General features: G+C 35.9%; 1 protein-coding gene across 3 annotated transcripts in view; it reads left to right on the top strand.

Moving 5' to 3' along the window:
* The window catches only part of LOC120533860 (PDZ domain-containing RING finger protein 4-like), a 418,723-nt gene extending 406,939 nt beyond the window's left edge, over nucleotides 1-11,784 (top strand). For all 3 annotated transcript variants that reach the window (XM_039760906.1, XM_039760907.1, XM_039760908.1), the window contains 2 exons: nucleotides 5,669-5,785; nucleotides 9,104-11,784. In XM_039760906.1, the coding sequence (XP_039616840.1) occupies nucleotides 5,669-5,785; nucleotides 9,104-10,633 (1,647 nt within the window). In that variant the 3' untranslated portion in view covers nucleotides 10,634-11,784. The remainder of the gene's footprint in view (nucleotides 1-5,668; nucleotides 5,786-9,103) is intronic.
* Nucleotides 11,785-13,382: the final 1,598 nt, after the last annotated feature.

Here is a 13,382-nt window from a genome sequence, read left to right as displayed (position 1 = left end):
TGATGAGGATACAAGAAAGAAATCTTAAGTTAACCATTGGTAGAAGAATTTCTTTATGGTAAGAAATGATACATTTCTCATCGACATGGCAAAGGTTTTTTAAAAAGATATCAAAATTTTCCTGAATGTCTTGCTGTTCTGAAAATCAGACAATAAAGTAAATCCATGCTACACCACTGTAACTAAGAAAACTAGCCCCATGTCCATTTTTTTACACCACTGTAAGATGAAAGTAATGTGACCATGAGCCTTTAAGTGTCAAAGGTACTTAAAGTACTTCCAATGCCTGAACCTTTCATCTTTTAATATTAACTGTATGTTATCATTTGTTCTTTATGAAGTTATCTTCTTGTATACTGTCTTTATTTGCTTTTGTGCCATTAGTTGCACCGTCTTCTTGACTCTAGTCTCTAGCCCTCTGTTCCACTATCCTTTCAAAACACCTCCACAGATTTCTTTATTGTTTTCATAAAGGCTTGCAAATGCCATACTGCATTTTGTCAGCACCACATTCCCAATACTCCAGTCCCTGCTGGTGGAAGATAGAAATTAGATTTGTGTATGCACCGGCAGTGTTTTGTTGATACTTCTGGACATAGAAAAAATAATTGTGGATATTTGTTAAGAAGAGAAAACCTGAGCGTTATAATAGAGTAGTGAAAGAGGAAAATGGTGTTTCAGGTAGTAACTGAATACCAGCAAGTAACTGACTCCTGAAGGTACCAAGCATAAGAATATCTCCGAAAGAGTATATGTAGAAAACCAATGGAGCACAGGCACAGTATGGAGATGATATTAAACAGATTGCAAAGTAGAGGATAAGCAAAAGAATACCACCATTGCTAGCGTGGGCATTGTGATCAATAAAGGCACTCTTGAATCATCCAGAAACCTGAATATTGCTAAGGAGACCAAAAATAACCAAACAGATAAGCTTTAATACAAGTCTATAATCCCTTATCCAGAATGTACAGAGCAAGATATGTTTTTGGAAATACACAGTTTTACTGATTTTGTAACAATCCAAACCTCAAGTTTTGTATGTATGCATTCAAGAGTACACCCTGTGGGTATTCTGTGGAGCTGCCACTGGTGCAGCAAAGAAAACACCAACAGCTATGTGGGTACAAGTAAAGTGATGTCCATATCTCACCAGAAGTGTCAAATTAAGAAAAAAATGTTGTGGATGCCTAGTGGATGTGGAACTAATGCCTCCAACTTATGCCATGGGAGTGCAAAGTGTTAATATTAGGAATGGTAATTTCAATAAATTCATATTTTAATATTCTTACATAATATCTGACACGTAGCCAAAAGCTACATTTCACAGAATTTGTACCTATTTTTAAAGGGAGAGACATTCATTGATCAGTTGAAGTTGAGTATTATTTGTATTCTCCCACTTACAAGTGCACTGTTTTTCCAAGCAATAGGTTTAAAAATACATACATAATCAGGTGTGAATGTGATTCATTTTATAAAATACATCCTGTTGATGACTGGAGCTTTATCTATTTTTAATCCAAAAAACCAGTAACCTTCTCAAATGACACTCAATGTAAGTTTGGTACGAGTTATCTAAAGCATAATAAAGTAAGAACTAGAACATTACAGCACATCTATTGCATAGAGTCCTTCACACAGGATTATATTTAAAACAAAAACATTTTATTGTAAACATTTTAAATCTCTTTTATAGACTATTTACCATCCTTTGCTGGGAAAAAGCAAAACTGAAAGCAAATCTCAGGAGATCAACATTTTAATGTCACTTTAATCCTTTCATCTTTTAAAAAAGATAAAGGGAGGTAGTTCTAAAGCTATTAGGACTTGTTTTCAAAACAGACTCCATGACTAAAAAGTGCAAAATGAAAATCAGCTATGTGTAAAAAGATGTTGTTAAACATGTAATGTATGAAGATTTAATCATAAAGTTGGATGTAGGAGAAAAATGCTGAAAGAAAAATCAAAGTCCTAGTCATAATCTGATCAGATAAGTAAGGAAACAGTTTGAGGTGTGTCTTTACATTTCTTCTTTTAAAAGAAACATATAATACATTATATTAAATCTAATAACATCTGCTCTTATTTTTATTTTCAAATATTAGTATACCATAGGGAAAGGATTATTTAATATATCAAATTTCACTAGAAATAACAGAATACATTTAGATTTTTTTTCATTGGGTTTATATGTGGCATTGTAAACTAATTCAAGCAAAAATAAAGACCAGCCTCTCGTTACCAATCATGGAAAAATAGCTGCATTAATCTCCTGAGTCTGTTTAAAACGCAGTTGAAAATAAACTTTTCACAGCGCTTGTTTCCAAATGTGTGACATAGTGTCATAATTTCACATCATAATTTTTAGTTCTGGTGCTGCCCGCATTCAGACATTCAACTTCAAAACTGGCTTGAACACTGTGTGACGTTGTACATGTATATTTTCTAAATGTATTCAAGTCCCCTCATAACATTTCACAGACATGTACTGTATGTTAACATGGGCTGACCAACATGAGTATATGCATGATCATCCCCCTGTGATGGATTAGGTCTCAGTCCAAGGTTGTTCCAGTCCTGCACGAAGTTCTGTTGGGATAGTCTGCACCTCCCAGTGATGATATGATTTGGAAAAGGAAATTTAAGTTTAAGATTAATATGTTTTAAGTACAATAGCATCCAATGTTTTTCTCCACCAGTTTATCCACTTTATGGTTGTCTGGGAAACTAGTAGCTATCCAAAACTAGACACAGTAACCCACTCTGGGTAACACTCCATTACAGGGTATACTCAGTCACAATTTAATACTTCAGCAATTTAAAAGATGATAGTTTGTTTTAGACTGAAAGAGAACACATATTATCAAAAATGGTATCATTCTTCAAACATGAGGCACTGTCATCCCACAGTCAAACCAGTGGCCTCAGTGCTTCTAAAATCCACAAATTAGGTTGTCCTTAATTTCCAATAATGCATTAAACCATCCATCCATCCATTATCCAATCTGTTATATCCTAACTACTGGGTCACGGGGGTCTGCTGGAGCCAATCCCAGCCAACACAGGGCGCAAGACAGGAAACAAACCCCGGGCAGGGCACCAGAAAACTGTGTAATAACGAACAATTCATAAGGGTGCCTTAGAATTCAAAATGCACATAGCACAAAAGAAGAAGAAGTAAAAGATATGCCTTCTGCACCTCAGCTATCCCATTTTGGGATCTCAGGTTTCATGTATAAGATTAATATTTGCAGCATCATCTTGTTCCTCAGTTTCTCCTCATAAATGATGAAATGTCATTCACTTAGAGTAGTACAATGGCTGAGATTCAATGAAACAGCAACCGCTGACATGTCAAACAAGAAGACAAGTGTTCTTTATTCTGATTTGAGTGTGAGCTGTACGGTTCAAAGTATAAAACAGATAGAAAGATAGCTTCACTGTGCAATATAGAGGAAGGGAAAATGCAGTGGATGGTAATTAATATTAATGAGTTCTTGGCTTCAAGTATGATCAAGTATGCTATGTATTTTAAGCCAGTTCTTATGACACTTGCTGTGCAGATGTAGTTTGACACCAGATGCTAGGGACAGAAGGGCAAAGGACATTGAGATGTACACCCTTGTGTATACAGAAGACACTTTCAATGTAACATACTGTTTATGCTACCCTACTTCAAAAGTGCATATTTTTTTTCAGTACCATTCATTTGCTCCCTTCTTTTTTTTTAGTAAAATTCAACTAGTCTTCATATGCCATTACAAATTTAAGTTGTTGGCTTATCAGCTTTTCATGCTTTTTCCGTATTAAGTTTAGCCAGCAGAAAGAGACCATTGAATACCACACTGTGTCACTACTTGTAAAGTGTTTGTTTGGGAGTGCTTTCCTCCATTATATCAAAAATGTGTATGCTAGATAAATTATTGACTTTACATTGGCAATGTAAATTATCATTGTGTTGGATAGTGTGTCATCACCAGGGTTGTTTTTTACCTTAAACGCAGTACTGCTTTGATGGGCTCCTTCCTCTCCTCATTGACCCTAAAGTTGGATTAAACAAGTCTGGAAAATGGATGAATAGATGGATGGAAAAGGAACAGTGTTGTGTAGTAATTTATGATGATCTGTTAGTAGGCAAATATACTGCATGTTAAAAATGTTTATTTTCTGATAAACATAATAAAGACACTCATACTCAATATTTCCAGCAATCTAGATAAACCTTTTCTTAAAAGTAAGAAGTCAATGAATCAGGTGTTACCTTTCATGACTGATTATTTAATAAAGTGATAATGTTAGGATGCTTAGAATGATGCTTTGAAATCATAAATGTAAACATACATTCTCAAGTCCTAAAAATCTAGTTTATGGGTTTTTGGCCAGAGCAAATGCCAGCAACATCAAGGTGTATAACACCTTTGACAGAGCCCCAGTTCTTTGTAGGGACCACTTGCCCATGCACACACACACACACACACACACACAGGGGTGAGTGGCCATTCCCCCTACCACATATATATTTGGAGATGTGGAAGGAAAATGCATGGAGGCCCAGGGAGAATATGCAAACACTTTTACAGACAGCAGTCAGAAAAGGGATTCAAACCCAGGGCACTGAATCTCTTAGGAAGCAGTGACAAGCACTGAATCATCAATGCAGCCTCATGTAAAACAGAAACAAAACACATGCTGGTTTGTGTTTGTTTTTATTTTTTTTCTATTGGGTGGTGAGTTACACTATCCGTGACATGTGATCTCCTTTCAGCTAGTATTTATCACTGTTTTCCCAAATGTTTTGTGAATGTTTAGCCAAGCTCTGAACAAATTTACAAAAACACACCGATGTGAACCTAATAGAGAGATGAGTAGAATTCAGTAGCAGGGCAAAAAATAATGTCCATTCTTCCATCCATCCATTTTTCAAAAGCTTGCACGCAGTCCATGTTTGATCCCTTCTAGGTTGGGCAATGTCCCAAGTTGTCATAAATATTTTATTCCCTTTATTGAGTTTTTTCATAAATTAGTACAACTGACACTTGCAGTTTTGTTTGCACCAAAACATAGATTAAAGAACAGCGTGAATCTCTAAGGTTTCTTTTAAAAATGAAGACTGTGCTCTATGATTTGTGGTGGAGTTGTGTCATTTTTAAAAGACACAAACGATGGAGCCTAATAAACAGAATGGAATAGTGGTTATGGATGACCAGAATATAAGTCAAGAATTGTGTGGCTTGGCTTTCAGTCTTCAAAAAGGCTGGTGTTAGAAAATCATAGTTGTCTCGCAGGCTCACGGAGAGTAAACTGGATATCCGCAGTAGTTATGAATATGGGTTTATATGTTAATAGCTGGGTTTTTAGATGGTTCTCTATCATAGAACAAGCAACAACAGCTCAAATATCTGACATGTAATGTGATCACTACTCTGATTGTATTTTGCCCTGATTGTAGTCTTCTGTTTAATTTCTTCACATTTTCAATACTGAGCAAATACAAAAAAGAAGTCAACTGCTTCTTTATCTTCCTGTTTCTTACTTGTGGTTGCTTTACCACTTTAAATAAACCATGGTATAACTAGTGTAATATTATGAGTCAGTGTTATTTGAATGTATCTATGATATCCTCAAAACATCATTTGTCCTTTAAATGCATTGTTTCTATTTTCAGCTGGATGAAGGGTGGCTAGATGATGAAAGAAATGAGTTCTTGGAGGAGCTCAATATGGAGATGCTGGAAGAACAACACAATGAGGCAATGCAACACACAGCCAATGGACTAGATCAGGTGAGGCACGTGCATGGATTCCCTGAGATCAACTTTAATTGTAAACTCTTTCCTGGTTTCTAAGTATTTGTGAAATCACATTGGAGCTTTACTTCCTGCTCATGTGCTCTGCCATGACCACATATATATAACCAGGGTTCTCAGGAGAATATTTTCATAGAGGGAGATAATTTTTTTTTTTTTTAAATATTTCTAAAAGTGAACGGGTGATCATTACATTGCAGTTGGTAAAACGTTGTCTAATGGGACTTTTTAAATAAGTGTGTTGAAGCATCACTGTGGCTGTTCTTTGACAGGCACATTTTCATTCTGAATAGACTTGCTTAGTGCATGTTGCTTAGCAATTACAAAGCGTTAACATAATCATTTTGCTCTTTTGTTGGCTGCCAGACAACCAACAGTAAGCTTGAACTGTTAGTGCTGTTAAAATTAAATTATACAGAAACACAGAAACATACCAGTTAATGCATATTACAGTAGCGCAGTTCACAAAATATATTTTCATACTGTTTGACAAAGTTATAACTATCTTTCAAGTCAAAATGTTTACACAGCAGCAAAAGAGGACATTTCTTGTTTTTAGTATGTTTTTTTTTTTTAGTCAGCAATGTAATTTCTTTATCAATAGAAAGAGTAATTCAACAATAAAATCAGTTAAAGCAATTACAATTTTAGTAAAGTTTTTTTTGTTTTTTGAAAGCTTGTTGACCAGCATCTAAAGGTGAGCTAGCTGGTGATGCAAGGATGCATGGCCCCCTCTTACCCCCAAGTACACACACCTCTCTGTACTGTAGACAAACAGTGGAATAAACGTCATCAGTTTCATTAATTCCATAGAAAGGAGCAACCTAAAATGTATTTGATCCAGGACCTTCAGTTGGGGATTAGTTACTGTAGCTGCTGGCAAGAATTAGTATGAAGGAAAGCAAAACAAAGGGTCAAACAGCCAGGACTACAGTCTGGCTAGTCCTGCGTTACTCCCCAGTCACCCTACAGCTATAGTAACTAAATTGTTACTATGACTTTCTAGTTTCAGCAACTCCAAGCCAGAGTTCATGAGCATGCATGTCATCAAAAGTCAAGTACAGGATGTATTTGCTATCTGAATTGCTACTGTTCTATAATGATCTAGATTTAATTACAGTTATTAAAAGTGAGAATCTTTTAATTGAAGAATGCCTCTCGTATAGTAAATATTCATGCAATTCTTTCCCCACTTGTTCCTTTGTAATTTGCATAAATTGTAACATTGCAACGCAAAACATATTTACATTCACATTAACAATTCAAGGGATCGCCGGCTGGTGTACTGGTTCTCTCTTGCCTGTTATTTGTTCTTGTCTGGGCTACATAAACAGCCATGGTGATTTTACTTTTAATTATCGACATACTTTGATGGCAAGTACACAGCTAAAACGATAGACTAGTTTTAATTGACTGAGGGGAATCTTCTAGAATCATCTGGTAATATAGCAGAGGTACAATGAAAATATGGTTATGGGAGTCATGATTCTGTGTTATTAAATTCTTCGATTTGCTGAAAATCTTAGGGAAAAAAACACAACAGTGTAATACCTTGCAAATATAAAGGATGGTAAGGATTACAGTTGTGAGCATTTCAAATCCCAGACTCATTAGTATGTACTAATTCAGAGCATATTTTTTTCCAAGTAAAATAAAGGATTAGCTTGCAATTTATTTAGCATTTTTATAGCTCAGGGATATATTCCACAAAGCTTTAAAACTAGTAATGAAGAGAAGATGTTCCTTCAGATCAGTTTTCATCTTAGACCATTAAAAGTGCAAGTGAAAGGGAAAATAAATATATATTACATTTAGTTTGTGTCACTAGAGACTAAAACCATTCAGGAGGAGAGCTGTCGGTCTTGGATTAAATTATCTATATTGTACTGCTAAGTTAGGCCTTCTTTCTAATATGATGACCGTGTGTGGAGTTTGCTTGTGTTTTGCATGTCTGGATGATTTAATTTAGTTGTGTTTTGTTTTATATCAGTCAAACATACAGTACTACATTCTGTTTGGATCAGATTTAGTTAGGCTGCATGATGTGCATTCATTCCATAAATGTGCAAGTAATCTGTGCTGTGAGATTAAATTTGCTATCATACAAGTTGCTCTTGAATATTCGTTTTTATTCACTTTCTAGTTAATTATGTGTAGTCTGTTAGTTGAATAAACAATGAGCTAAAAGATGTAAAGCTAACAATGAATCCTCTACAGTAGCATCTAACCTGGTGCAAGTGCATTATTGAACAACTGCTTTAATTATGACACACTTAAAAGGAAATTAAAAAGTGATTTACTGTATTTTTGTCCCTCATATTGATTGCACAGTGCAAAGTTTGGCATGGCAACAAGTAGTATTGCACAAATCTTACTTTAAAACAAAAGCACACTTTCTAATCATTTTTACTAAACAGTGTATACGCAGACCAGAACAGACCTATTACATAGACGTGAACTATATTTCCCATATGTTTACACTTACAAGCCTGTCATAAATATGCAACTGCAATCTGCATTGCCACATATGGTCACCGTTGCAGTTAACTGCTAATGTGGTTAAATACATCCTCCTTTCTTTTATATCTATAACCTCAGGTGACAGGCAAGAAACCCAAACAAGAGGGAGAAGTTTGACACTTTTATAAATGCATTATAGTAACATAGCAGCTTTTTCTAAGTTAAGATTTCTGTTTTGCCTAAAACAAAAGCATAGTAACAAGTGAGACAAATGGACAGATAGAATCTTATCTTATTTAGAGTCTAGGCATCCAAATTGCCTAGATAACCAGGGGGCATTTCATCTTGGTAAACTGATTAGTCTCTGGATGGAAAATCGGAGTTTCTTTATTAGCCTGAATTTATGCTGATCTGGTGCAGTCTTGATACCCCCTTTGGAGCAATGGGGCATCATAATGTAGGGAGCAACTCCCCTGTCATGCTTAAGCTTCATGCGCTTTGAACAATCCTGCTTAGTCATAACATATGTCCTTGAAACTTCTACAGCCTTTCACTGCAGCCCTTGAGTTAGGTCAGACTTGATTTTTATCCATACATGTTTACATCGTTTATGTAGATGTTCCTAATTCTTTGTTTATACTGATTCTGACCAAATTTGTGGTGAGTAGAGCTGTTTTTTTCTGACAAGTATTTATTTTATTTTTCAAAATACCTGCTTTATTATGACAAAGATAATTGTCTTAATATCAGAAGTAAAATAAAAATCAAATCACAGTATACAATTGTTAAAAGTCAATCCTCGTGTCAGTAATAAATAAACTTTGTCTTTTTTAGCCGAAGAAAATTGAGGAAGATGATGGGACGACTGACACAGCAACGACCTCTTCCAACAACCACGAGAAAGACAGTGGAGTTTGCCGGACAGATGAGAGTGTACGTCATGATGAGAGCTCAGAGCAGGAGAACATGGGGGATAGCCAGAAAGAAGCTTCCCTCCATCTTAAGCGTGACCTGGGTCTCAGTCAGGAAATTGTTGAGAGCAACGATGCACAGTGTAGTGAAAGTTTAGTTTCTGGTGAATACATTGACTCTGATTGTACTGGAGCCCAAGATGAAGAGTGTGAGAGGTTTCGTCAGCTCTTAGAGTTGAAGTGTAAGATAAGAAACAGTGGGGAATATGACCTGTACTACAGCCGCAGTAGCACGATTGAATGCAGCCTTAAAGAGCAAGATGGGATGGAACGTGAACTGCAGTTACTCAATGAAGAGCTTAGAAATATTGAACTGGAATGTCAGAATATCATGCAAGCCCATAAGCTCCAAAATGCAAGGGAGCAATATGCCAACCTTTGGTCTGTTCATGATGAGGGCTTTCAAACATACAGCACCAGCATAGACCTGCAGAGAACTAAACTTGCTGATATCATGGAGCATCCAGAGAAATCTGACAAGGATAGTTCCAGTGCATACAACACTGCAGAGAGCTGTCGCAGTACGCCATTAACTGTGGATAGATCTTCAGATAACTCTTTGCAGAGAATGATTAGCTTAACAAACAAGAAAAATCTGAGGAGCACCATAGCGGCAAACCAAATGTGTGCTAGGAAGGACAGCAAAGATGTCAGTCTAGCTACAACCAAAAGTTCTGGGCCAAATAACATCACAGAGGAAAATGAAAAAGCCACAGATGGCAGAAGAATTGATGAACAGGAAATGGCTGGTTCACAGCAAGTTCCTTACCTTTCCCCCTATCATAGTTCTCAGTACAGACACACTAATATACCTGCTCATGCCCGACACTATCAAAGTTATATGCAACTCATCCAGCAGAAGTCTGCAGTGGAATATGCTCAAAGTCAGCTGAGCCTTGTAAGCATGTGCAAAGATTTGCAGAAATCAACAGAACCTAAAATGGAATGGAAAGTGAAAATTCGTAGCGATGGGACCAGATATATCACAAAACGACCAGTCAGGGACAAAATCCTTAAGGAGCGTGCCTTAAAGATCAAGGAGGAACGCAGTGGTATGACGACAGATGATGATACGATGAGCGAGATGAAAATGGGACGATACTGGAGCAAAGAAGAGAGGAAGCAACATCTTGTGCGGGCCAAAGAGCAGCGACGCCGGCGGGAATTCATGATGCGCAGTCGCTTGGAGTGCCTGAAAGAGAGTCCCCAAAGTGGCAGTGAGGGGAAAAAGGAAATCAATATTATTGAACTTAGCCACAAAAAAATGATGAAGAAACGAAATAAGAAAATCTTGGACAATTGGATGACAATCCAAGAACTGATGACTCATGGGGCCAGGTCTCCAGAGGACAAAAAAGTACATAATGCCTTCTTGTCTGTTACTACTGTGTAATATGGACACTACCGATTTTGGTAGAATGTTATTGCCTCGTTCAATGTGGCATTTTTTAAAAACTATTTTTAACAGTTTATAACATGAGTACTTTTTGTAAACTTATTTTAAGTTCCTTTTCATATTTAATTTGGGGTTTTGTAGCTTTCTGTTTCATACTTCCTTTTCTGTAGGTTTAAAGCTTTACAGAATCCCATTGTAAAGAGCTACTTACAGCTTGCTGCCTTTTTATCTCAAGATGGTTCTTGCAATAAATTGGCAGTCTTTTGTAACATGACCAAGGGATTATTCCTCATCCCGTCAAAGACTTCCGAGAAGGTTTTATACAAAGACATTTCCAGATAACATGAGGGAGGACATTTCCTCATACATCTGAATCAAAGCAAGCCCTTTTGTGAAGAAATTCATGAGATTAAGACAAGAAAAGGAGACAAACAGCAGATGAAGGATAATGTTAATGTTTCCTGTTGCAGATGCAAATTTGGAATGATATAAATGCACATGAAGTCATTTGACCAAAGGTGTCTCCCTGGTCTTTTCCAAGTGTTAGTTCAGCCTGCAATCATGTAATAAAAGTTATGTATGCCTGATGGCTCTCTTTAAGAGATGCTTGGACTTCTTTCAACTAATATATCATTTAACAGCTAAGTTCCAAATCCTCTAGCAATATTAAGTACAAGAAATAGCATTCTGTAAAACTTTAACTTCTCTTTTTTTTTTTGCATAATTAAGCAATCATTCAGTTTTCAAATACATTGTGTGTACTGTAACTTTATACCTTTTGTAACCAGCCTTGTTCATGTTCCTCCTATTGTATTTTTTTATTTTACTTTCTTTATATAATACCAAAACAATATTTTGCATACCTACTTATATGCAAAAAATGCAAACAGTTAATGGTACTGGAAATGTAACTTTCTCTGCTAAAAAGGTGGAGTATAAACTGTTTCATACACCTTTTCTTATAGTGTTTTCTAATGATATATTGTACATGACAGCTGTAAATTGCAACTGTATTAGTCCACGTCAAGTATAGATGGGCAATATTCAAGTAATATGTAGTTGAACTGATCATGTAGTCAGTTAAATTTGTGGTTATTCTGAAAATAAAAAGTAAATTATTGCTTACCTTTAAAAGAAACCTTACAGAACTTGATCAGTACTCTGCATCATATTTCTTTGTACACCCTGACATAAAGATTACTTTTGCAGCATCATAATCAAAGGAACTCTGTGGTCCACAATGTGCACATGGCATATTTTTCTCAATTGTCTTTTTTATTTTCCAGATATGTCATTTTCTGGAAAATGGTGCCATCCTAGTCTGTTCACCGCTGTGTGACAAGCAGCATCACCCCTTCTTATCAATCTAAAAGTACATGTCTTCATTGCAGAGAGAATCTCTACGTTCATTTCTAGCCAATATCATTTCCATACATTGTCCTGTGATGGGAAAATGTGACCTGATGAACTGCTGTTCTTCCAGCTCTGCATTCACTGCTCATCCGGTGCCTTTAAAAGCACTGAATCACAGCAGCTCTGAGAAGAAAGAAAAGTGGTGTTTAGAACCAAAGTTGATCCGTGGTATTTTAATCAGCTAGATTATCAGAGCGACAAGATTCAATTCATATTTTGAAGTCTTGCTAATTAGCACTGATTCTGGAGTCATCAAAGATTGATAACACTTATCAAACAGTCTGTCATCTTAAAAGACCTCTGATTTTTCACAAAATTAGAAAAATGAAGAATTATGGTGAGTTTACTGTCTTAATTTTGCAAGTGATTGTAAATGCACAGGTTGACAGGTGTAAAAGAAGGAGAAAGATAAATAATGTGTTTGATTAAAATGAAATTACAGACACACCAAAGTATATTGGGTCTTAGGGTGAGAAGCTCTGAAAGTTGCTCTTTAAAACAGGTTTACATGTTACTCATATCCACACCCTGTGTTTTGATCAGCGGCAGATTAATTAAATGACTAAATGGTCAAACCAGTATTGGTTTAGTTTAAAATAGTGAAATCAAGTATTGTGGGTAAATGAGTTTTTTAGACATTTTCTTCTTTATTGTATTTTACATTGGGTATTTAAATCAAATAAAAATAGATCAGTTGTCCTTTGCCTGTCTAGTAATGAACTGAACACATCTTTTTTTTAAAGCAGTTAAACTGTATAAAAAGTTGGTGTCTGGTTGGGGTTTCATTGGCAATAAATAGGTGGATGAGCATTATATTGTACATTAAACTACAAATGTTGCTACATTTTTATGACAAACCTGTTTTATGTGGTGCCATAAAATATGGAGGAATATTTTGGACAAAATTAAATACACATATAATTAATTGTACTTTGAAATGTGTCAATAAATGAATACAATTACAATGATACGTGAGCATAAATAATTGAAAGTGGTTTTGTTGCTTATTTTTGTATGTATTCATTTATTTCAATGAAACCACCTGTAACATCCGGGTTGAAAGGGTGGGCTCCATACTTTGTTTTGATTGGTAAATCATCAGTAGTGTAGATATTCAATATTTTTGGCTATCAAGGGCCATGTTCACAGCAGACACTTCAGATGACAACTCCTTATGATACTTTCATTCCTACAAACGTTTCTTTCACTTGTTTGCACCAGAGACTCGCACAGAGACAATTTTGAGCATGTGCTTCACTGACAGGGTACATCCCACCCTCTCCACTTTGACGAGTGAAAAAGATAGTTTTCAATTCATTGTATATTTCACATT

Source organism: Polypterus senegalus, chromosome 8 (assembly GCF_016835505.1).
Source record: "Polypterus senegalus isolate Bchr_013 chromosome 8, ASM1683550v1, whole genome shotgun sequence".
Classification (NCBI taxonomy): domain Eukaryota; kingdom Metazoa; phylum Chordata; class Cladistia; order Polypteriformes; family Polypteridae; genus Polypterus; species Polypterus senegalus.
The sequence above is the reverse complement of the archived record's forward strand: the minus strand, read 5'-3'. Positions and strand labels throughout refer to the sequence as shown.